Below are 27,553 nucleotides of genomic sequence, written 5' to 3'. Positions count from 1 at the left end.
AAGTTGATGAAGAGAGATTGATTGAAGGTGTGTGAGCTGCCATGTTTAGTTAACAGGCAGAGGAGATGGGATATGATAAAAACTTATAAGTTACTAAAGAGATGCTATAAGATTGACACAAAATAAATTTTTCAATACATGGAGAGTAGGGAGAAAATAAAGGATCACATTGAAGTTGTCAAAGATTGTGGTTAGTAATGGTGTGCAGACTAGGTTCTTTATTTGGAAAGTGGTGAATAAATTTCCAGAGGCGGTTGTGAACACCCAAGGAGATGTATGATAGGTATTGTGTTAGTGGATAGTATGGGTTTCCCACAATGAGTCTTTTGACTCCATGGAGTATCTGTATAAACATTAATAAATAAAGAATAATAATAATAAAATGATTGTATGGCACAGAATTATATTAAAAAAAAGGGGGGGATAGACATACTATCGCCTGCCATTGCCATTTATGAGGATGAGATTCTCCCAAATCTTAGCAATGGCTAGGCAGTCATTCCAATTTGAGTTTAGGCAGCATAGAAGTGCTTCAGCACTCACTCTCTTTTAATAACCACTTAAACCTAAAACAGCAATGATGTAAAAGGTGAGTAATGATCAGAGGATTTTGTGGTCAGTGTCCACTGCATGGAAAGAACTAAATTAAAATTTTGATAAATATTTTAATGAGAATGAAGAAACAGTTTCAGTAAGGCCAGTTTTTTTTTTTTTAATGATGACTCCCCCTGCCCCACAAGAAAGGTCACAGGACCTATAACACTACAGGGCCATGTATGGGTAAGTGATTAAGGAGAAAGAAGTAGTCTATCAATATGTTTCTTAAAGAGTTGAAGGTTGTACACAGTGAGAAAAACAGTATGGGGAGAAGTTGTTCTAAAGAATTGAGGTTGGTGGAATGAAGAAAGATGATAAGTTTGTTTGATATGTTTGGAGTTGGACAGTGTACAGGTGTTGGACAGTGACTGTGCTAGTTCTTACATGGTTAGAAGAAAAAGCGGAGGTATAATAGAGGCCAATTCAGAGGAGAGTGCCGATGAAAGTAGCTATAGAAAAGGATAGAACAGAAACAGAGTGCCTATGGGAAAAGTGACTGAAGAGATTCTGTGAGGAAAATATCTACCGATTAAGTGGATTGTCATCTCTTGTATATCATCAAGAATTCTTAGGGTGGTTTTGGGTGCACCACCCTAAATGTGGGAACAATATTCCAAGGTTGGTCAGAGCTGAGACTTATAAACTATTAGGAAATGAGAGTAAGAGACGTTGAAAAAATGAAGGAACCATTAGTTTATATGGGAATTGTGATGAATGAAGTGGAGGTGAATAGTCTATTACAGAACCTTAATGTGAATACATCTGTGGGATTGGATGGTATACCGGCACGGGTCTTGCATGAAGCGGCTAATGAATTATAATGTGAGAGAATTTGTCCAATGTGATGTGTGTGGAATGTATGCATTCCCGAATGAGGCTGGAGTATGGATTGAAAGTGATAGTGGTGGGAGAATGTGTAGAAAGTGTATGCAAAGTGAGGAGTCGAAGTATGTGTCAGGTTGTGAGACAGTTATGGTTGAAGAAAGCCAGAACGCAAGTGAAAATAGTGGCTCGATAGGGAATTGCGGTGTACAAGATGGCGATGTGAGCGGTGATCTAAGAAAGAGTGAGAGCAATTATACAGAAAGAGGAAATGGTTTGAATGATAAAAAAAATGAGGAATTATTTGTAGGAAATGAGATCGCTAGGCTGCGCGCAGTGATACAAGATGCGCAGCGGCAATTAGAGCACCTGCAAAACTCTTTCCAGAGTGATTCGGCTAACGTTAATAAACAGTGTGGGTGAGTTTCCGAAATGAAGGAGAGAGTGTTGTATGGTGACTCGTTATTAGGAGGAGTAATAGATGGAAGTGTAACTAAATCGTACTTACCGGGTGCGAAATTTAAGGATGTAAGTGAGAGCATTAGAGTGCAAAAACAGAGGGTGAAAGAAATAACAATTGTGGCTGGTACGAATGAATTGAAAGGTGATAAATTTTTTATGAGAGAGGACTTGAAAGTATTGTTAAAGGTAGCGAAAGAAAAGAGTGACAGAGTTAGAATGGTGAGTCTGTTACCGTGGTATGACAGAGAGGAGTTTAGAAGGAGGGCCATAATCGCAAATGATATTATGCGCAGGTTATGCGGACGGTGTGGTGTGGAATTTGTGGACGTGTGGAATGAGTTTGATGGGCGAAAGGACTTATACAAGATGGATGGCCTGCATTTGAATGGACTTGGTGTGCGGAGACTGGAAAAAGTGTTGCTGAATGAAGTGAAAATGGATGTGCAGAACCAGGGAAACTAGAACTACCAAGGAGGGGGGAAGTGGATATCCAGACATCAGTGAGACAGTTGAGTGTAAAAATGTATATAATGTACCTGAGCCAGCAATAAGGACAAAAAATGGGAATGGGATATTTAGAATAACGCATCAAGATAGGGGAGGGACAAAGGGAACACTGCAATTCATGTATACTAATGCCAGGAGTATTAGGAACAAGAAGGAAGAATTTTTGGCCTTGATTGGCTCTTCCTGGCCACAGGTTATTGGCATTAGTGAAACATGGCTGACAGAAGATGATATAGTTAGTGGGATAGAATGTGTAGGTTATAGTATGTTTAGGAGGGACAGAGAGAATAAAATTGGGGGAGGGGTGTTATTGATGATAGCTGATGAACTGCAGCCAAGGAAAATTGAAGTATTGCAGGATAGTGAAAGGAGCTCATTTGAGGCTATTTGGTGTGAGATTGATACTGGCAGAATAAAATATACAGTTGGGTGCTGCTATAGACCAGGTGATGGAATAGATGGTGGAGATGGTATGCATAAACAAATTGATGAAATGAGTGGAAGGAGGGTAATTATTATGTGGGATTTCAACTATGGTAACATTGATTGGAAGGAGGAGAGGATACATGTGAGGAAGGAAATGGATTTTATTCAATTATTAAGGGATAACTATCTGAAACAGCATGTAATTGAAAATACTAGGGGTGTGAGAGTGCTTGACCTGGTAATAGTATCTGAGAATTTGACTGTAATGAATATGACCATGTTGCCACCTATTGGTGAGAGTGATCATAAGGTCTTGACCTGGGAGGTGGCTAAAGGTGTGAAATTTGTGATTAAGACAGGGTATATGTGGAATTACCGTGCTAGCAAGTATGACAAGCTTAGGAGATTGCTTGGATCAGTGCCATGGCATGTACAACTGCAAGGGCTGGACGTCGATAGAGCATGGGAAGTGATCAAAGAGCATTTACAGGAGGTTATGGCTGATTGTATACCTAAGGTCCGAATAGTGAAACAAGGAGGGGTTAAATGGATGAATAACACCATTAAGCTTGAGCTGCAAAAAAAGAAACAACTATTTATTAGAGAGAGAAAGGAGAGGATTGGCATTAGGTTGGAATCGGAGCATTCAGGAATCACAGTGCAATAATAGAAAGGGGTGACCTGCAGGCACACGAAAGGTATAAAGTACAGGCCAGAAGGGTAACGAGTGTGGTAAAAACAGCAAAAGCCAATTATGAAAGGAAACTAGCTATGCAAGCAAAAGAGAATCCCAAACAGTTCTTTCAATATGCTGCAAGCAAGAAAAAAACTGTACATGGCAAAATGATTTTAAGGAATGACGATGGTAAAGAGTTCACTGAACCAGTCGATATAGTGGAGTTACTGAGTGCGCACTTTGCAAAAGTATATCATCCAGGTGGTGACGTTGAAAAAATGAAGGAACCATTAGTTTATATGGGAATTGTGATGAATGAAGTGGAGGTGAATAGTCTATTACAGAACCTTAATGTGAATACATCTGTGGGATTGGATGGTATACTGGCACGGGTCTTGCATGAAGCGGCTAATGAATTATCAGTGCCCTTGACCATGTTGTTTAATCTGAGTCTCAGGTCTGGCTTAGTCCCGAAGGCATGGAAAGAGGGGAAAATAGTTTCACTGCATAAAGGAGGATCCAAGACTATGGTTGCAAATTACCGACCGATCAGCATATCAGGAGTCGTTGTCAAGGTTTTGGAGAAAGTAGTCAAGAGAAAAATACAAGAATGGATTGATGAAAATGAGATACTGTACAGAGGACAGCATGGCTTTGTGAAGGGTAGATCATGCCTCAGTAACTTGCTCAGGTTTTATAACAAGGTGATGGCTGAACTGGATAAGGGAAATGGGTTTACAGTGATACTGCTGGACCTGGCAAAGGCGTTTGACAGGATACCACATGGAATTCTAATCCGTAAACTACAACATATGGGAATGGATATAGGGTTGGTGAGATGGATAGCTGGGTGGTTGATGGAGAGATATCAAAGAGTAGTTTATTCAGGAGTAGAGTCCAAAAAACGGCCTGTGACTAGTGGTGTGCCACAGGGTTCTGTTCTTGGACCACTGCTGTTTAATCTGTTCATTAACGATATAGGGAAGGGTCTAAGTGGGACAGTTCATTTGTTCGCTGATGATGCAAAGTTGGGTAGGGCGATAGTGAATGCAGAAGATGTCAAAGTCTTGCAAGATGACTTAGATAGATTGGAGTTCTGGACTAAGGAGAATGGATGTCAATTTAATGTGACAAAATGTAAGGTTATGCATTTTGGAGTGAAAAGATTAACAGCAGTACACCACATTGGTGGAACTGTACTCCAAGAGATTGATGAGGCCAGGGACTTGGGAGTGTTGGTGGATAGGGAGATGAAGTTTAGGGGGCACATTGCGAAAGTAGCTAAATCAGCTCATCAACTCACTTGGTTGTTGAAAAATACCTTGACGAGCAGAAAAAAACAAGTTATTGTACCTCTGTACCGAGCCCTGATAAGACCTCATCTCGACTACTGTGCCCAGATTTGGTCACCTCGGTTCCTTCTTGATGGGGAGGAGGTTGAGAGGATCCAGAGACGAGTGACTAAGATGATAGCAGGTCTATGGAATGAACTACATGAGAACAGGTTGAAGATCTGTGGGTTGCAGAAACTAGTTGATAGGCGGAAAAGGGGAGATATGATTGAGACATTCAAATTGCTAAAAGGATTCTATAGGATTAATTCAGAGGATATTTTTGAGATCAGGACTGGTGGTGGGAGAACTAGGGGACACCCATGGAAGCTGGGCAAGAGCGTGGTTAGCAGGGGTGTTAGAGCTGGGTTCTTTACTTTTAGAGTGGTAAATGAGTGGAATAAGCTGCCAGAGTCTGTTGTGGGTGCTATGACAGTGAGCGAGTTCAAGGCAAGGTATGATAGATACTGTGAGAATGTTGAACAGATATGTGAACATGATGTGAAGATATGTGAACATGATGTTTAGGGCCTCCCTCGATGAGTCTAAGGACTCCTGGAGTAGCCCGTGGTAATAATAATAATAATAATAATAATAATGTTTTGAATGGAAAAGAACACCAAGATTTTAAATCCTGAGGAAGTTATGTATGTAATATGTTTGTGCCAGGATAAACTGGATGTGACAGTCTGCCTAAGAAGAGAAAGATGATCTTGAAAGGAAACTGAAACATTATCAAATGTATGAGGGAGCGAGATAGGATCATTCTTGTGGGTAATAAGGCAGGCTTGAGTTTTTATGACATTGAAATTTATTAAGTTGTCTTCACACCATTTCAGATTATATTATTATTATTATTATTCCTGATACCACCAAGGAGTCTGAATACTCATTACGGGAGGACACCTACAACTGTCTCAACCACTACACCGAACCTCTACTACGAATCATCTCCATCAACGGCATCTACCGCCCACCTCCACCACAAGTAGTATTTTTTGTCTGTAAATTGTGTGAGTTCTGAAGGGCCGATTTGTCTGTATGCGGGATGAAAAACCAGAGTTTCTGGGAGAAAAACCCTTCTACCTCCATATGAGGTCGCCTAACTCACCTTCGATAAAGATTCCTCCCGTCGCGACAAGAATTGAACTTAGGCCTATTCCAATCGAAGGGCGCGATGTACCGTTGTTCTTCCAATTATGCTACAAAGGCACTTATAATATATAATATACATGTTCTTGCAGTCATTTTTTTTGAATGAGTGTTCTTTGTTCAGAGTACAAGTGGAGGCACTGAACCTGGTAAGCATCAAGGAGAGAGAGAGAGACTGTTTATCTTTCAGGGATGGTAACAAGGAGATTTTGTTGACAGCAAACAATGCAGGGGCCAAACCGTATCTTTGCAATCACATCCAAGATGTTTGTGTAGTTTGTGATGTGTAGTGACTTGTCATACCGGTTCAGAGTTTTGGGGATTAGGTTTGTATGTGTTTGGGATGCGTTTAAACTTCCTTGAAGTGAAGCCAATCTATAGTATGATATACTGCATGGTGTTCAGTTCTTGTTGAAGAGCTTGGGAATTGGAGCATGGTAAACAGATGTTATAAGTATTCCAAGATTAGGTATGGAAAAGGAGGATGTCCAGAAAGGGTAATTTTCCATCCATTTTTTTTTTCTCCATAGTAAAATTAATGCCTTCTGTAAGCTGTTGATTTTGATTAGAAAAGTCATTAAAGATGCTTCTGAGTCTGGCCTGATGGCAAACCTATCATCTGCATTGCATACCCAAAAGGAAGGTTGAGGTTGTACTGAAGAGAATAGGGAATCTTCAACATACTTAAAGTAGAAATGGCAAGCGCAGGTGACAATGGGCTTCCCATAACAGTCCCCTCAATCTGTTTGTAGAATTGGTTTCTACAGATGAAATAACCTGAGTGCACGACAAAGACAAACAGATCGAATATGTCTGGAAGGAACTCTTCTGATAACAGTCGGAGAGTGTCAGCTAGTGGTATACTGGTAAATAAGGACTGGATGTCAAAACTGATCATGATGTCTGAATGATTAAGCTTTTTATTTTTATCAGAAATTCTGATGAATTTTTCCCAGAGGCTCATGTGTGACCCATTACAGGAGCTTCAAGGACAGGTAAGAAATTTGGCCAAACTCTTCTGCTTTATTCCTTATACTTATGGCATTAACAAATAAACATAACAATCAATCCCAACACTTCTTACAGATGTCCCACTCATTCATTTATGATGTAATTTTATTCCTTCTGCAGCAAGTTTTTCCACTTGGTCAGAAATTAAATTATAGTAGACAAAGAATTATATTCTTGTTTTTATCCTTTAACCAAATGAGGGCACAACAAAAGTTTGCACATGAAGTATTGTTGCAAGAAGGCTACTTGTATATAAAATATGTTGATGTGACATCAGATTGCTTCAGTATCCCTGTGGCATCACGTGTCCATTTAGGTTGGGTGTGCTGTATGGCTTATACAACCTGTGGTACAAAATTCACATCAATTTGATCATATGATTGTATTTTTATTGATGTATGAAAGTTTTAAGAGTGCTCATCTTAATTTATCCAATGCAATTAATTGTAGAGTAATTCTGAATACTTTAATTCATCAATTAATATAATTTTAAATATGGAAACCATAAAGATCAAATGAACAATAACTATGCTTCATGTGCACAGTTTATGTGGAAAGTTCAAAGGGTTTATTCTTTGTGGTAAAATTAGATTATCATTGGCAAATACTAAAGTGAGACACAGATAATTTCAATTTTGACATGATTTTTAAATAAGCTATATAACATGCACAGTAATCAGAAAAAGTAATCACTTGATAAATTATATATTTTTTTTTCAGATTGAACCAAAGAAAGGCTGAAATAACTCTTTTTACTTATCTCTATGCAAGTTCCAACCTCCTTTGACTATAATCATACAATCTGTGAAAGCTTATGGCAGAAAATGAGATATTCGGTACATCGTCAACATGGTTTCCCATTGTAAATATGGGCAAAAAAATTATAAATTATTTATAGAAAGTTACAAATATATATTAAAAACTTGTCTATATCAGTGTCCTAAATAAGTCAGTTCTCATGCATGCAAAACAGATGAAATCAGAAAACAAAAACAAATAGCATGACAAATGGCAATGTTCAATCAGATTACTTCACGCAATAATCAATCACAGTCACTAACAACTCTGGTTGCTATTTTCCCAGTGCACCCTCCCCCATCTCGCCTTCTGGGACATTTAAAATCACTGGAACTAAGAATTTGACATGCTGCACCATCTGACGTCTGTTTAAAGGGATCTGAGATGTCTGTATTTGTGACTGCACACCCAGGCTATTAACATGAATGTGATATAATGTTTACGCATCGAAATGTCTCCTCTTCATGAGCATGAGCATATTGTTTAATTTTAGGAATCATGCAAAGCCAGCAAATAATTAGGGGTCTTAACAGGAATAAATGCAAAAATATAAAATCAGAAATTGCTATTCAGTGGGTGTGCACTGCACACTATGAATATATGAACCTGCAGTATCCCATAATGCACTAGCACACCTTCACATGCACATGTATATTATCATAGATAATACATTATATACATATTTGTAATGCATAATGTATTATACGCACACTGCAACATGCATAGTGTTTATAAAGAGCTCCAGTAAACATAAGTGCTATATTGCATAATAATTGGCGATACTGCTTGAATTTTAATTGTTTATTTTTGATAACTTAGTATGTTGCATGATTTTTGCCTTAAGGAATTGTTACTAACTTTATTAATTGAAATTTTTGAATCTTGCTTTCTTCAAACAGAACACAATGGCAGTACTTATTATGGACAATTTTAATTATGGTGCCAGAGATTGGAATGAAGAGATAGCATTTGGGAATAAGGATAATGAATTTCTTGAGAGAACTATCTCAGGCAGCATGTAAAGGAGGGCATGCAAGGATTGAGAGTTTTCAATCTGATCATTTCATCAGAGGATATAATTGTGAGTGGGGTTTTTGCACTTTCCTCCAGTTGGCGAGAGTGATCGTGAAGTGATCATCTGAATTGTCGCTAGTCTTCTGTGAGAAAAGGATGTGCGTGGAAGTACAAGGTCATGATTATGACAAGCTTAAGAGAGAGCAGAGCTATAGCATGGAATGAGGAGTTGAGCAGTAAGGAAATAATGCTGCTTGGAAACTGACAAAGAAATACATAACAACATCAATGTGTGAATGTATTCCAAAGGACAAAAGCCTGAATAAGGTAGGTTAAAAGGGATGAAAGATGGGCCTTAGCATGAAATCTGGAAGAAGAAGGCACTTTAAAGGTAATACAAGATAAATAATGATAATAATCAGTTACATGAAAAGTATAAAGAACAAGCCAGGAGAGTGACTCAGTAAGGACAACAAAAGTGCGGTATGAGCAGAAATTAGCAAATCAGGTGAAGAAAAATCATAAGTTTTTTTGTTTTTTTTTTGTGGCAAGTAGAAGGAAGAATGATTACGGCAAGATGATGTTAATGGTTGAAAATGGTAACTGCTGCAGAAAACATTGTTGCAGTATTCGATGTTCAATTTATAAGGGTGTTTCATCCTCCTGAGAGGTGAAATCATGAGAAATTTAAACGTAGAGGACATAGGAGAGAATGGCTTAATTGTAAGTGAGCAAGAAGTATTAGAGGAAATAAATAACCCTGATTTCAATAAGGCGATTTTAATAAGTCTTACAACAACACAGGTTCCAAGGGAATGAAAAGAAAGTAAAATTGTTCTGCTGCAAAGGTGGGGGATAAGGCTGTGGCTACAAATTATAGGCCAATTTGTATATCTGGAGTTGCAGTGAAGGTACTAGAGAGACAGGTGAGAACTAGGATACAGAAATGGGTTGATATAACAGCAGTATTTTCTGTGGTTGTCAGCATTGGTTTGTTATGGGGAGATCATGTTTTACTAACTTACTTATTATTATTACGGGCAACTCCAGGGAGTCCTTAGACTCATCAAGGGAGGCCCCAAATCATGTTCATCACAACTATTCGACATTCACACAGTATCTATCATACCTTGCCTTAAACTCATTCACTGTCACAGCACCCACTACAGACTCTGGCAGATTATTCCACTTATTCAGCACTCTAAAAGTAAAGAACCCAGCTCTAACACCCTTACTAACCACACTCTTGCCCAGCTTCCATGGATGTCTCCTAGTCCTCCCACCACCAGCCCTGTTCTCAAAAATATCTTTTGAATTAATCTTATACAGGGTGTCCCAAAATTCACGCAAGAAGTAATTTTGATAGAAAACACAGGTTTTTAATTAAAAATTGTAATTTCTTATTGATTCATAAAGTACACAGTATAGGGTTATGCATGGAATAGCATTACGGGTAAATGGCCTCCACAGCTTTGCTGGCAGATACGCACTCTTTTGTCGAAATTTTCCATGCCCGTTTTGCATAAATGTGGCTAAATTTCGTTGATACAGCACTCATTATATATACAGCAGATTATTCCACTCATTCAGCACTCTAAAAGTAAAGAACCCAGCTCTAACACCCTTACTAACCACACTCTTGCCCAGCTTCCATGGATGTCTCCTAGTCCTCCCACCACCAGCCCTGTTCTCAAAAATATCTTTTGAATTAATCTTATACAGGGTGTCCCAAAATTCACGCAAGAAGTAATTTTGATAGAAAACACAGGTTTTTAATTAAAAATTGTAATTTCTTATTGATTCATAAAGTACACAGTATAGGGTTATGCATGGAATAGCATTACGGGTAAATGGCCTCCACAGCTTTGCTGGCAGATACGCACTCTTTTGTCGAAATTTTCCATGCCCGTTTTGCATAAATGTGGCTAAATTTCGTTGATACAGCACTCATTATATATACAGCAGATTATTCCACTCATTCAGCACTCTAAAAGTAAAGAACCCAGCTCTAACACCCTTACTAACCACACTCTTGCCCAACTTCCATGGATGTCCCCTAGTCCTCCCACCACCAGCCCTGTTCTCAAAAATATCTTCTGAATTAATCTTATACAGGTGTCCCAAAATTCATGCAAGAAGTAATTTTGATAGAAAACACAGGTTTTTAATTAAAAATTGTAATTTCTTATCGATTCATAAAGTATACAGTATAGGGTTATGCATGGAATAGCATATCGGGTAAATGGCCTCCACCGGCTTTGCTGGCACATACACAATCTTTTGTCGAAATTATCCATGACCGTTTTGCATAAACGTGGCGCTGAATTTCATTGATACGGCACTCAATTTCCTCCTTCAAGGCGTGGGTGGTCGTGAGCTTGTTGGCATAAACCTTAGACTTCAAAAAACCCCAAAGAAAAAAGTCCAACGGCGTTAAGTCACATGATCTGGGGCGGCCAATTCTGATCACCAAAATGGGAAAATACACAACCAGGAAATGACTCATGCAGTAATTTAATTGTTTCTCGGGCTGTATGGCATGTGGCACCGTCTTGTTGAAACCACATGTTGTCCACATCCATATCTTGCAATTTAGGCACAAAAAATTGGATTATCATGTCGCGATAGTGAGCACCATTAACTGTTATTGCCTTACCAGACGCATTTTCGAAGAATGGACCGATGATGCCTCCACCCCAAAATCCGCACCAAACAATGATACGTTGTGGATGTATTTGTTTCTCAACAATCATTTGTGGATTTTCTGAACCCCAAATGCGACAATTTTGTCGATTAACGAAGCCATCAAGATGAAAATGAGCCTCATCGCTGAAGATGATTTTGTTCGAAAAATAAGCATCCACTTGTTGTTGTTCCATAATCCATTCAACGAACTCTCTTTGCTGTGTGTGGTCAGTAGGCTTCAGTTCTCGAGTCAATTGAACTTTGTAAGCATAAAGATGCAAATCTTTTGTGAGAATATGCTGTAGAGAGCTTCTCGAAATGCCCAATTCAAGACCACGGTGACGAATTGATGTTCCTGGACTCTCAGCAACACTCTCACGAACTGCTTCGATGTTTTCTGTTGAGCGACTTGTTGAAGGACGGCCAGAGTGTATATGATCACTAATTAATCCAGTTTCCTTGAATTTTTTAATTAATCTTTTCACAGTTGAAGTTAAATCACTATTCCGACTATATTTTGTACGAAAATTGCAAACTGTAGCTGCCAAACCTTCATTATTTTTAAAATATTACTCAACAATGAAAATGCGTTGTTCCTTTGTGTAGCGCTCCATTTTTAATAACCTTGAACTGTCAGCTGTCACGCTGTCTTTTTTTTCTCGTTGGCAACACTTTACTGTACAAATGGCGTTAAATTTAAATCTTGCGTGAATTTTGGGACACCCTATAGAAACCTTCAGTAATTTGAATGTCTCAATCATATCTCCCCTCCTCCACCTATCGACCAATTTCTGCAACCCACAAATCCTCAACCTGTTCTCATAAGGTTTATTCCACAGACCTGCTATTATCTTGGTCACTCGCCTCTGGATTCTCTCAACCTCCTCCCCATCAAGAAGAAACCTAGGTGACCAAATCTAGGCACAATAGTCGAGATGGGGTATTATCAAGGCTCGATACAGAGGAAAAATAACATGCTTGTCTCTGCTTGTCAAAAGTATTCTTCATCAACCAAGTGATTTGATGAGCTGATTTGGCCACTTTTGCAATGTGCCCCCTAAACTCCAACTCCTTATCCACCAACACTCCTAAATCTCTCGCCTCATCAATTTCCTAGAGTACAGTTCCACCAATGTAGTAAACTGCTGCTAATCTTTTCACCCCAAAATGTATAACCTTACATTTTGCCACATTAAATTGACATCCATTCTCCTTAGCCTAGACTTCCAATCTATCCAAATCATCCTGCAAAATTCTGACATCATCTGCATTCACTATTGCCCTACCCAACTTTGCATCATCTGTAAACAAATGAACTGTTCCTCTCAGATCCTTTCCTATATCATTAATGAACAAATTAAACAGTAGTGGTCCAAGAACAGATCCTTTGGCACACCACTAGTCACAGGCCGTCGTTTGGACTCTACTCCTGAATAAACCACTCTCTGATATCTCTCCGTCAACCACCCTTCTATCCATCTCACCAATTTTATATCCATCCCCATATGCTGCATTTTACTGATTAGAATTCCATGTGGTATCCTGTCAAAGGCCTTAGCAAGGTCCAGTAGAATCACTGTAAACCCATTACCCTTATCCAGTTCAGCCGTCACTGTGTTATAATACGTGAGCAAGTTACTGAGGCATGACCTACCCTTGACAAAACCATGCTGTCCCCGATACAGTATCCCATTTTCATCTATCCAATTTTGTATTTTCCTCTTGATTATTTTCTCCAAGACCTTGATAACCATTCCTGTTATGCTGATTGGCCAGTAATTTTCAACAGCAGCCTTGGAACCACCTTTATGCAGCGGAACTATTTTCCCCTCTTCCCCCCCACCCCATGGGACTGACCCATACCCGAGGCTCAAATTAAACAAAATGGTCAAGGGCACTGGCAATTCTTTAGCCGCTTCATGTACAACACGAGCTGGTATACCATCCAATCCCACAGATGTATTGACATTGAGGTTCTGTAATAGACTAGTTACCTCTACTTCATTCATCACAATTCCAGTATAAGCTGTTGGTTCTTCTATTCCTGCAATGTTACCACCTGGATGATATACTCTTGCAAAGTGCTAGCTCAGTAATTCCACTATATCGACTGATTCGGTTACCTCCCTACCCTCAGCATTTTTTAAAATCATTCTGCCATGAACATTTTTCCTTTTACTTGCAACATATTGAAAAAACTGTTTGGGATTCTCTTTAGCCTGCATGGCCAATATTTTTTCATAATCCGCTTTTGCTTTTCTTACCACCGTTGTTACTTTTCTGGCCTGAGCTTTATACTGTTCCTGCACCTACAGGTCCTCCTTCTCCTTAAATTCCCTCCACAATTGTTTCTTTTTTTGCACCTCACACTTAATGGTGTTATTCATTCATTTAACCCCTACTTGATTTATTATTCGGACTCTTGGTATACAGTCAACCATTGCCTCCTGCAAACACTTCTTAACCACCTCCCATGCACTATCAACATCCAGCCCTTGCAGTTTTACATGCCATGGCACTGAGCCAAGCACACTCCTAAGCTTATCATACTTACCAGCCCGGTAATTCCTTATGTACTATAACAAGGTGACAAATGTCTTGGACAAGGCATTGCTATTTGTTCTTCACACTATGGTGTCTGTTGACTTCTTTCCAGGCAGTGTGTATATATATATGCAGTGTGTATATATATATGCAGTGTGTATATATACATGCAGTGTGTATACACACACACACACACACACACACACACACACACACACACACACACACACACACACACACACACACACACACACACACACACACATACAGAGTTCCAGAAATTCACTCCACTTGCTACATGTGAGTTATCAAGGACAAGTGGTCAGTGAATTTTCAGCCTAGCTGTAAATGCATTCAAAATATATTACTTTCTTTGCATAATTTACCGTTTCATTTTAAAACATTATCTCATTCACTGTCAAGTTATTTGATTAAGGGCAGTTTTCAATGATTTCATTAAAGAAAATTCATTTCCAAACATATGATGCTATCAATTAACATATGATAGCATCATATGTTAATTATGAAGGGATTAACTTAATTTAGCATGCACCAAAATGCCATGTCAATTATTACTGATATTGCTAAAGTATTAGTTAAGGAAATCGAAGCACTTCTTACTGTAATTCTTCTACAAGGGGGGGGGGGGATTACTTTGATACATTAGTGAGTAAAATGAAGTTTTTCTTGCCTCAGTAGCCCATAGTGCACAGCACATTCCCTTTCAGGCAAGGAAACATAGTCTATATATCAACTGCTTCACATCAGTAGCCTAGCCACGAAGATAATTCATATGTAGACTTTGTTTCCTTGCCTGAAAGGGAATGTGCTGCGCACTATGGCATACTGAGGCAAGAAAAACTTCATTTTCTTGCCTTGATGTGAATTCAACAGGCTCTATATGCAGTTAGCCTAATCATGAAGATGCCTTACACAGATTTGTTTGCTTAAGAAGACCTTGTAACTGGTTAGCAGCATTGGAATAGATGGAGCAGGTAACATGCTGGGATAGTGGCAAAATTAAATAGAGACGTGCCAAATCTTACATCAGCTCCTTGTATTACACATAATTTGAATCTAGATGTTTTAAATTCTGTTTGTTGCTGAAATTGAAACAGTAGTACAAAATTCTATATCTTTTACCAGGATTCACCAAAAAAACAAAAAAGGATTGGGAAAAATAGCAAGAATGTTACTAACAAAAATCCTGAAATTGTGAGTATTGACATTAAGTAACGTGGGTATCTAATAGAGTGGAGTACTAAATGCACTTATTGACATCTAATCTGCAGTAGCAATGAATCTGGAGAAAATAGTCAGGGAAAATGCAATGGTACTACATTAAAAATCTTGTTAAAGAAAGCAAAGAAAAGAAGGCTTGTTAAAAAAAAAAAGATGAAAAATAGGGTATTTGAAAGCTGTCTCAAATCTCACCAGCCTGAAGATTTGGAAGATTTTGGGAAAGAAGAAATTAAATTTTGGGGTAAATATTTTGACAAATATTTTAAGAATAATGAAGAAACAGTTTCAGTAAATTTGGTGAATGAGTTCAAACTTACGAGGAAGAATTTAAACTTATGAGATCTTTATGGAAGAACAATTAGTAATAAGAAGAGGTTTCCATTTCTCTCACACCTGCATGACGTTGGAGCCATCATACAAATAATTATGTTGTCACGTGAACAAGGTTTTAATTCAAATAGAAATGCATCTTATAATAAAAGGGAAATTAAGGTCATCAATGAATCCTTCCAACCTGAATGATTTATTGATGATACATATGAAAGCCCCCCCCCCCCCACTTCTCTGCAGGACTTTATTCAAGAAAAGACACACTGGAAGACATATGAACCCCTTATGAATGAATAGCAAGTGCCAGTGGCATACATTTTAATTATTATTATTAATATTATTAAAATACAGTCCACACAGTTAGCCTAGTGGCTGTGTGCTTTGCAACCATATGCCTAGGGAAGGAGTGTCCTAGGTTCGATTCCTGTCGGAGATGTGAGGGAGCTGAAGGATCTTCCTCAGCCATAACCAAGTTAGCCAGTCTTGGGCATGGACAGGTTTTTTTTTATGGTTTGTTTCCCCAGTTTTTCCTGGGATTTTACATCCCGCAAAGCAGGGAAACTGGCCTTGAGAACTCAACACTATGGACATAAGATACACCGGGGAGTAGGGCTTATGCTGTGAACGGTTTGAGGTCTGATGATTAATAAACCTTTGACACTGCAAGGTAAAAGAGGGTGAAAGGAAGATGAAATGAGAGATGAGATTAAAATTACATAATCTCACATTGACAGGAAAAGATATTTTTGTATAATTATGTGTAATGTGTAGTAAGGATTAAAGAATGAATAATTTTATTTTGTTATCATAACATTTAGTTTTTAAAACATTAATTATAGCAAAATATATATATATATATATATATATATATATATATATATATATATATATATATATCATCGTCATCATTATCAGCCATTGTCGATCCACTGCTAGATGAAGGCCTTTCCAAGATTATTCCAAAACTGTCTGTCCATGTCACTCCTGCAAATCTGACAATATCATCAATCCACCGTGATTTAGTACGTGTTGTGGTCGTTTTGCCTCTTGTGGAATCCAATCAGTACTTCTTTTGTCCATCGTTGATCTTGTCTTCGAGCAATATGCGCAGCCCACTGTCACTTCAGATGTTTCACTCTTCCTATGATGTCAGAGACTTTGGTTTGATTTCTTATCCATGTATCTTATCCAAAGGAAATTCAAAAATTAAGAACAACACAATTTAGTATGGAAAGAAGTATGCTTGGTATCACAAGATTGGATCACAAAAGGAATACTTCTTTCCATACTAAATTGTGTTGTTCTTAATTTTTGAATTTCCTTTGCATTCAAGTATCCATGTTTCACAGCCATATGACAGTATAGGAAGAATCTTCTTCTTTCACTACGCATTATTCCCGCTTCCTATGCAGGGTCCACATGTTACTTAGATGCAACTTCTTGTTAGTACCACTCCCAACCGACCTGTCGCCTAGCCTGCCACTGGGGGGGGATATATTTTTGACTGTAGAAGTGTATGTTCATTGGGCCAGTTTGCATGCTTGTGGGATGAAAAATGTCAGATAAACTGGTGGAAAAAATCCTACTTCCTGCGCCCAAGACCGGCTAACTTGGCTATGGCTAAGAAAGATCCTCAAGTCTTTGACGGGAATCGAACCTGGGACACTCCTTCCCCAGGCACATGGTTGCGAAACACAAAGCCACTAGGCTAACTGCGCGGACATGTCAGTATAGGAAGAATATATTGGTTAAAAACTTTTCTCTTCAGACATAAGGTAGTTGGCTTTTGAATATTGAATGTAATTTTCCAAATGCTTTCCGCCCAAGCATCGTGCATCTTTTAATTTCGTCCATGATATTTTGTTCCATTGATATCTGTTGTCCTAAGTATATATAATGATCTACTTATTTAATTTCCTCATTATTGATTTTTATAATTTTTGGTTGGACATAGCTATTGAACATAACTTGGGTCTTCTTTAGGTAAGCTGTTTTGCTAGCAATTTACAGTTCATGGATACGATTCATGTGCAGTTGAAGTAAAGATAACTATGTCATCTGCAAAGTGCAAATGGCTTAAATATCTTCCATTTATCTTCAGACGTTTCCCTTAACAATCAATAAGTCTGAATATTTCTTGTAGGCACAAGTTATATATATATATATATATATATATAATAAATTTTTTAACTTGGGGATATTGTATATTAGGATAACCAAGTAATTTTATAAACTTTTTTACCCACCTTTACAATGAGTTGCCCTGGTGTTGTACCATCTTCAGACTTGAACTTTGTTTCAGGTGCAAACTTAATTGTTTGCATACTTGGGATTAGGAGTAAAAATAACTAAGTTTATAAAATTACTTGGTTATCCTAATATATATATATATATATATATATATATATATGAGCATATAAGCAGACTGATGCATTGGTTGAGTAAAATTTTTGTGGCTAACAAATTTAAGTTTTATTTATGAAGTCCTGTATGTGTATTTATATATATACTAGGGGCCTCTCCCCCTGGCACCCCCCCCGTGTTCCGGAATGGTAAGCTGATTCTCCTTGAATTCTGATGACTCAACACTCAGGATAGCCCGAGTGTCGAATCTTCAAAAAAAAAAGGGGGGGGGCTCTGTCCCCTGGTGACCCCCTGAGTTCAGGACTGGTAGGCCAGTTCTCCTTGAATTCTGATGATTCAAATTTTTAAAACTCAAAAGGGGGGTTCCGTCCCTTCGTGCCTACCGCCCCCCCTTTTCTCTTCAGACATAAGGTAGTTGGCTTTTGAATATTGAATGTAATTTTCCAAATGCTTTCCACCCAAGCATCGTGCATCTTTTAATTTCGTCCATGATATTTTGTTCCATTGATATCTGTTGTCCTAAGTATATATAATGATCTACTTATTTAATTTCCTCATTATTGATTTTTATAATTTTTGGTTGGACATAGCTATTGAACATAACTTGGGTCTTCTTTAGGTAAGCTGTTTTGCTAGCAATTTACAGTTCATGGATACGATTCATGTGCAGTTGAAGTAAAGATAACTATGTCATCTGCAAAGTGCAAATGGCTTAAATATCTTCCATTTATCTTCAGACGTTTCCCTTAACAATCAATAAGTCTGAATATTTCTTGTAGGCACAAGTTATATATATATATATATATATATATAATAAATTTTTTAACTTGGGGATATTGTATATTAGGATAACCAAGTAATTTTATAAACTTTTTTACCCACCTTTACAATGAGTTGCCCTGGTGTTGTACCATCTTCAGACTTGAACTTTGTTTCAGGTGCAAACTTAATTGTTTGCATACTTGGGATTAGGAGTAAAAATAACTAAGTTTATAAAATTACTTGGTTATCCTAATATATATATATATATATATATATATATATATGAGCATATAAGCAGACTGATGCATTGGTTGAGTAAAATTTTTGTGGCTAACAAATTTAAGTTTTATTTATGAAGTCCTGTATGTGTATTTATATATATACTAGGGGCCTCTCCCCCTGGCACCCCCCCCCCCCCGTGTTCCGGAATGGTAAGCTGATTCTCCTTGAATTCTGATGACTCAACACTCAGGATAGCCCGAGTGTCGAATCTTCAAAAAAAAGGGGGGGGGCTCTGTCCCCTGGTGACCCCCTGAGTTCAGGACTGGTAGGCCAGTTCTCCTTGAATTCTGATGATTCAAATTTTTAAAACTCGAAAGGGGGGGTTCCGTCCCTTCGTGCCTACCGCCCCCCCCCCCAAGTTCCAGACTGGTAGGCCAGTTCTCCTTGAATTCTGATGACTTGGATTTTGAAGACTCGACACTCAGGGTAGCCTCTGAGTTTCAAAACGTTTCAAATAACTTGACAAAAAACATTGCATAAAAGGGCTTATCATTTTATATATATATAGGGTAGATATTTAATGGATGTCAGTTTAATGTCGAGAAATATAAAGTTATGCATTTTGGGATAAATAGATTACAAGCTGTATATCACATTGACGGCAGTGTACTCCAGGAAATAGATGAAGCTAGAGATTTGGGGTGGTAGTAGACAGAGTTAAAGTTTAGAGAACATATTGCTAAGGTTGCCAAATTAGCCCATAAGATGACTTGGCTAGTGAAGAACACATTAACAAGTAGAGATAAGGAAGTTGTAATTCCTCTTTATAAGGCCTTGATATGCACACATCTGGATTACTGTGCTCAAGTCTGGTTCCCTTAGTTTCTTGTGGATGAAGGGCAGTCCAGAGGATTCAGAGGCAAGTGACCAAGATGGTGAGTAGCCTGTGGAATGTTCCCTATGAGGATAGATTGAAGGCATGTGGATTGCAGAAGTTAGTTGATAGGAGAAAAAGTGGGGATATGATAGAAACATTTAAGTTGCTTAAAGAATTTTATAGGATAGATGTAAGGGAAATGTTTCAGCACTTGACTAGAGGGACCATAGCAGGGGTTCATCCCTGGAAGTTTAATAAAGGTGTGGTCAGTAGGGATGTGAGAACTAGATTTTTTTGCTTGGAGAGTGATGATTGAGTGGAATGGGTTGCCAGAGTCGGTTGTGAATGCTTTGTCTGTTAATGGGTTCAAGGAGAGGTATGATAGATTGTGTGGATAGATTGGGTCTCCCATGATGAGTCTTTGGACTTCGTGGAGTCCAAAGACTCATCATGTGAGTGATGTGTGTATATATACATATATTATTATGTTCCATATGTGTATATATACATATATTATTATGTTAAGGATATTCCATAAGTTACATATACACAGGTGTATCAAAAGTTATTTGATAAATGATACAAAAAAAAAAAAGAGAAACAAGAATATATGGTAGTATAGGTTTCTAGACATATATTAATGGATTTCAATAGTAAAATAACAAAAATATTTTATTGTTTTTCTCCCATCTAGTTTCTTGTGAATGACACATTACTACTTATGCTTTATTTCATCTCAACCAACCTTATTATGGTATCTATTGGAAACCATGAGCATCGGATTGCAGCAAGAATAGTAGCCTCGGTATGAAATATTTCTACAATTTGTTTTAATGTTTATGATTATTCTAAATACCTTTCAAGAGCCAAAATTACAGCTATAATAGACTTATCTTATTTAGATTTATTTCCAAAAAAATTTTACTTTTTTTTCTCCAATTCAGGAACCTGAAGGTATTTATTTTAAAATAATTCATTTTGAATTAATTATCTGAATAAATTCATATTAATTTTGAATATTTTAATATATCCATTATTGTCATCTGTGCACACACTACACATTCTGTTGTATGCACCCTTACTATACAGACATTTTTGTACTGTTATTAAATGTTTAACACAGAATCTCAATATTTCCAATGGTGAACCAAACATCGTCCTGAAAAATATTTGATATAAAATTACACAAAATCAATAAAATTTTGCCATAGTTCTGAAAACTTAAAATGTTAATTTGTTATTATATTGTGAACAGTCATACTGTTCTGTTCACAATATAATAGTGGTGGTATATATTGCCTTTCCCTTGGTGGTCTATGCCTTTCTCTTGTCTAGTGCCCTCATTATAAAAGACAAGCAAATTACTGAAACAAGAGCTCCCTTTAACAAATCCCAGCTGACCTTCACAGATAACATTACCTCATCTACCCAGTTTTGCATATGATCTGTCACTAATTGCTCCAAAATCTTAATGACCACCGAAGAAATACAAACTAGTCTATAGTTTGACACCTTCATTCTGTTCCCACCCTTGTGTAATAGCACTATCTTACCCTCCTTCCATTCCATGGGCACTTTTCCAGTAGCTGGACTTTTACTGAATAGCCAGGTCAAAGGAACTTCAGTTCCTTGGCATATTCTCTTAAAACATGCAGTGAAATCCCATCCAGCCCCAACTGGATGGGATTTCTTACTGACTTCAAAAGTGTTTAGTATTTGAAACACATTTTCCTCATCCACTTCTAAGGCTTCAACCTTCCCATCTCTCCAGGAACAAAAGGATGAAATGTCTCAATAACTAAACTGATTAAACAGTTCATCACCTGCATTGGTTACTTGACTTTCTTTTCTATCATTACAATAGGATCATTTGTCCACAATCATTTCTCCTCCTAATAGCCACATAATGAAAGTATCCCTTAGATTTTTCTTTGGATTATAGTGCTAATCTCTCCTCATATTATATTTTTCACTTTAGGAATACAGTTTACCACTGGTGATGATAAATATTTCTTCATTAGTCTCCACACACTGCTGATATCTCTCCCTTGCAATTTTTCCATCATGGAACTGCTCCAAATTGATTTCTAAGATTATTATAGTCTTATAAATTCCTTTCTTCTTGATACTTTATATGTTATTCAGAAGCCAGGCCAAGACTCTATCACCACTCTCATCAATGGGGAGGGAGTGACGAGACGACCATTTCATTTACAATCAGATCCTCTGATGCAAGGACAAATCCAAAACTCTTGATTCTTGTTTTCTCTCTACTACATATTGCCTGAGACATTTGTCCTTCGTGAATTTCCATTCATTTACTACTGTTTGCCATTTCTCCTGGGAACTTTTAATGGAATGAAACAGCACTGAGAAAGGATTAGGAAAAAATACCACCATATTCCAACACAGTAAATTTAGAAGAGAAAGATTGCTTTTAGAATCTGTTACCGCTCTTAAAAATCGGCCTAATATGGTTGCAAAACTTTCCAAAATATGAGAAACATTAATAGTTCATTGCAGAAGTACAGCAGCTGCCATGATTAAGTTTTGCCATTTGATCATTCTCCAAATTATTCTCAGAACTCACATATCAGTGTTTTCAAGTGTTTCTGTCTTTCATCAAGTATTTTTATTTCTAACCCAACTCTCAAATCCATAAGATAAAATTGGTTTAAACACAGTCATCTATACAGATAGTTTAGTGCTTTGATGAATTTCTCTCCTATTTCATTATAAATTTATTCATATGTTCGATAGGTTCTCCATTTTTCAGTGTTCCCAGCTATTTTCATAATTTTTGTTTGTTAAAAACTGTTGATTTTCATATTGAATTTATTACAACTGTTATTCAGTTTAGTTAGATAACCCTGCATATTTCTACCTTTCTTTTAGTGTAACACGGTGATCAGCATTCATTTACGAAATTATGGATTTTACAACCGTGTTATAACTAACTCTTTTTATTATCCCGACACTTCGATCTTCATATCAAGATCATACACAAATATACAAGACAAGCTGAGTTACATAACAAACCGTAAGCTAGAGAAACAATGATATGATCACATGTTATTCTACTGGCATGACCTCTAGCGAAAAAAAAAAAAAATTATAAATTACATCAAGCTAGATTTAATTTAAGATAACATGAATAAACATCTTTTCTTATAGATAGTTTCTTTCAGTAACAATGTCCTATTTTTAGTATTACAATTGTTATTTTTGATTTAGGATCCTGGATTTACTACAGTCCTGTTTATAGTTGTTCATAGAGAGGAAGGTTCCGTGGGTCGAATATATGCCTTCCATATGTATGGGATTTTTAGACCTTCTTTATTGTTCAGATTGGGGTGGTTGATAACGATCTCACAGGCTTCCTTAAATTTGCATTCATACCATGTTTTGGTGTGATGTAGACAACTAGTGCTTTTCCAGTCAATTCTATGTAAGGTGTTCAGGGCATGATCAGAAAGGCCAGCTTCACCATAATTATTATATTTAATGTGTCGTTTATGTTCATTATGTTCTTTTTGTCTGATAGGAATTGTGCATCCTGTTTCTCCTATATATGGTATGTTACAGGTGCAATGAATACGGTATACTCCAGGGTGGGCCAACAGGGGGGGGGAGTGGGTCTTTGGCTTTGAGGTTGTATTTTTGTAGTACTCTGTTTATTTTGTCTGATGTCCCTTTAATGTAGGGAATGGTTATAGTTTTGTTGTAGTCTGTTTGTCTTTGTTTTTTATTCAGGTCTTGTAGAGAATTTTGTTAATAGTGTTTTGGCTATACCCATTTTATTTGGAAGTATTGCTGATCACTTTAAATTTGTCTTTCAGTGCCTGTTCACTGGAGCAGATTTTCAGAGCCCTGTTTTTCAGAGTATTGATGACACCTAGTTTTTGGGTTGGGTAGTGGTAGGAGTTTATGTGTATATATTGGCCAGTATGTGTCGGTTTTTCAGTAAACCGTAAAGGAAAGATTGCCAGAAGGAAGACTTGTGACAAGTGTATCTAGAAACGGAAGTGTGTTCTGTTTTTCAATTTCAGTTGTGAACTGTATGCATTTGTGTTGTTTGTTTAGGTGGCTAAGGAATGTGTCTAGTGACCATGGGACCAGATTGCAAAAGCATCGTCAACGTATCTAAGCCAGACTTTGGGTTTTAAAGGGGAGGAACCTAAAGCAAGTTGCTCAAAATGTTCCATGTAAAAGTTAGCAATGGGGGGGAGGAGGATAATGGCAAGCCCATGGCTGTGCCTTCTTTTTGTAGGTAGAAAGCGTTTTGCCATACGAAATAACCAGAATGCAATACATGCGCAAAGAGCACCGTGATATCTGGAGGGAATTTGTTCTGTAAAAGAAGGATTGTGTCATTGATTGGGATATTTGTAAAGAAGGCAGAGACGTCAAAACTGACTAATAAATCATCTTTTTCTAATGCAATGTCTTTGATGATGTTTATGAAGTGTTGTGTGTTTTTGATAAATCATCTTTTTCTAATGTAATGTCTTTGATGATGTTTATGAAGTGTTGTGTGTTTTTGATAAATCATCTTTTTCTAATGTAATGTCTTTGATGATGTTTATGAAGTGTTGTGTGTTTTTGATAAATCATCTTTTTCTAATGTAATGTCTTTGATGATGTTTATGAAGTGTTGTGTGTTTTTGATAAATCATCTTTTTCTAATGTAATGTCTTTGATGATGTTTATGAAGTGTTGTGTGTTTTTGATATAGGAGGGGGAATGACCAACCAACTACTTGAGTGTTGCCGCTAATTTTTTTGCTAAGTGATAAGTCAGGCTATCTATCCCTTCAACTATAGGCCTTAGCAGTATGCTTTCTTTGTGAATTTTCAGTATTCCATAAATTTTAAATTCTTGTGGAATGAGCATAGTGCAGAAATAGTTTTTTGATCGTATCTTCGGGCCATGTGGTAATTGACTTAAGTAGTTTCTCTGTTTTATTTTTTATTCTATTGGTTGGGTTATAGTGAACTAATTGGTATGTGTTATTTTCCAAGACCAGCAGATTCATTTTTTCTACATAAGTGGTTCAGTTTAAAATAATGGTGGCACTTCCTTTATCTGCTCTAGTTATTAAAATCTTCGGATTTGATTTTAGTGATGTCATCGCTGTTACTTCGTGTTTGGTTAGGTTGCTTGATATTACAAATAAATTCAAGTTTGTTTATTGATCTGGGTGCTACAGCATAATTTAAACCTTTGTTTAGTATCCAGATTTCGTCTTTGTATAAAGCGTGGTTAGATATGTTAACGATGTTACTGTTAACTAGGGGCGATTGGTGGTTCCTCTTGTTTCTTGCTTCTGGTTGTTTTTATTGTTCACTGTGGAGAAATTTGAATATGGTGGCTGGTTCTGTCGATCTTTTAGTCTTTGGAATTTGGAAATTAGGTTTTCTTTCTTTGTTTGGAGGATGTGGTTCGCTGTGTTTTCCGTAATCTTTTCCAGGATCATCCAGATATCTGCGTTTATGTATCTTGAAAGTTCCGTTTTTTCTTTTGTAGCTAGTTTTGTGTAGTGGCTAAGTTCTAAGCCACCTAAACAAACAACACAAATTCATACAGTTCACAATTGAAATTGAAAAACAGAACACACTTCCGTTTCTAGATACACTTGTCACACGTCTTCCTTCTGGCAATCTTTCCTTCACAGTTTACTGAAAACCAACACATACCGGCCAATATATACACATAAACTCCTACCACTACCCAACCCAAAAACTAGGTGTCATCAATACTCTGAAAAACAGGGCTCTGAAAATCTGCTCCAGTGAACAGGCACTGAAAGAACAAATTTAAAGTGATCAGCAATACTTCCAAATAAAATGGGTATAGCCAAAACACTATTAACAAAATTCTCTACAAGACCTGAATAAAAAACAAAGACAAACAGACTACAACAAAACTATAACCATTCCCTACATTAAAGGGACATCAGACAAAATAAACAGAGTACTACAAAAATACAACCTCAAAGCCACATTTAAACCTCCTGCAAAATTAAAAAGCTTACTCAACTTATCCAAAGACCCACTCCCCTCGCTGGCCCACCCTGGGGTATACCGTATTCATTGCACCTGTAACATACCATATATAGGAGAAACAGGACGCACAAGTCCTATCAGACAAAAAGAACATAAAGAATATAAACGACACATTAAATATAATAATTATGGTGAAGCTGGCCTTTCTGATCATGCCCTGAACACCTTACACAGAATTGACTGGAAAAGCACTAGTTGTCTACATCACACCAAAACATGGTATGAATGCAAATTTAAGGAAGCATGTGAGATTGTTATCAACCACCCCAATCTGAACAATAATGAAGGTCTAAAAATCCCATACATATGGAAGGCATATATTCAACCCACAGAACCTTACTATCTAAGAACAACTATAAACAGGACTATAGTAAATCCAGGATCCTAAATAAAAAAAAACAACAATTGTAACACTAAAAATAGGACATTGTTACTGAAAGAAACTATCTATAAGAAAAAATGTTTATTCATGTCATCTTAAATTAAATCTAGCTTGATGTAATTTATGAATAATTTTTTTTTTTTTCGCTAGAGGTCATGCCAGTAGAATAACATGTGATCAAATCATTGTTTCACTAGCTTACAGTTTGTAATGTAACTCAGCTTGTCTTGTATATTTGTGTATTCTCCAGATGATGATCTTGATATGAAGATCGAAGTGTCGGGATAATAAAAAGAGTTAGTTATAACACGGTTGTAAAATCCATAATTTCGAAAATGAATGCATATTTCTACCAGATTGATTTAACAGTATAACACCATCTTCAATTTTAAAGAGCTGAGTTGAATATCTCCAACTTAGATATCAAGCCTAATGCAAATTTCCTTCATAATGTTCACCCACAACTCACTAAATTTAAGATCAAATCACCATCTACCTGTACCTTCTTCAATTCTAACTGCTAACTTACTTACAAATCAAACAGACTATGTATTGCTTGATATAATGTCTCATTTACACTATATTACATCATCTGAGCTCTGCTTGTTCTGTACCAAGTTTCCCATCCACAATTTTTCTTAGCCTCTTCTGAAGTATGTTTACATAAATCTTACTTGGAAGACTCAGTAAGAAATTTCTAGTTGTTAGCCCATTGTTGATACATTCTAGATATTTTTGCATGTGAACATCCCAGCAGTACAATGCTCTGCATAATACCTACAGTGATATTATGCAGAGCACTGACTGATAATACCTAATGATATACTACCAAAAATCATTGAGGACAACACTGAAGCAATTGTGTGTGAGTTTGCATGCACGCACGCACGTGCATGCACACACACATACTTCCTCATTATCTACCTATCTGCTCGATATAGTCCTGGAATGAATACATAGCGCTGTCTCTGATGAAGTAGTATATACTGTTATTCTGTATCTGATAAGATGTGTCTATTAAATTGACTACTGACTCTGTGTGTGTGTGTGTGTGTGTGTGTGTGTGTGCGCACGCGCATGCCCTTGACATCTTATTTTAAATTTTCTTAAAATGTATTTTTAATTTATAGGTGTTTAGCATTGGTGGAACCCTTATAATGGTTGGTATATGTTATACAGATTTCATAGGACTGAAAGAAATGTCACCACCTATCCAAACAGAAAAGCAGACAGAGAAAGCAAAAAAAATGACTAATATAAGCATTAATTCTCCTAAACCTTAAT

The 27,553-nt window shown here is 37.1% G+C and overlaps 1 protein-coding gene across 1 annotated transcript in view; it reads left to right on the top strand.

Annotated features, from left to right (window-relative positions):
• LOC150110293 (uncharacterized) overlaps positions 1 to 27,553 on the top strand; it is a 50,507-nt gene extending 22,954 nt beyond the window's left edge. Inside the window, exons 3-4 of the mRNA XM_090395402.1 lie at positions 20,517 to 20,627; positions 27,400 to 27,553. Of these exons, the coding sequence (XP_090251528.1) occupies positions 20,517 to 20,627; positions 27,400 to 27,552 (264 nt within the window). The 3' untranslated portion in view covers position 27,553. The remainder of the gene's footprint in view (positions 1 to 20,516; positions 20,628 to 27,399) is intronic.

This window comes from Typopeltis vanoorti, chromosome 1 (assembly GCF_054136105.1).
Source record: "Typopeltis vanoorti isolate ZY-2024b chromosome 1, IOZ_Tvanoo_1.0, whole genome shotgun sequence".
NCBI lineage: Eukaryota > Metazoa > Arthropoda > Arachnida > Uropygi > Thelyphonidae > Typopeltis > Typopeltis vanoorti.
The sequence above is the reverse complement of the archived record's forward strand: the minus strand, read 5'-3'. Positions and strand labels throughout refer to the sequence as shown.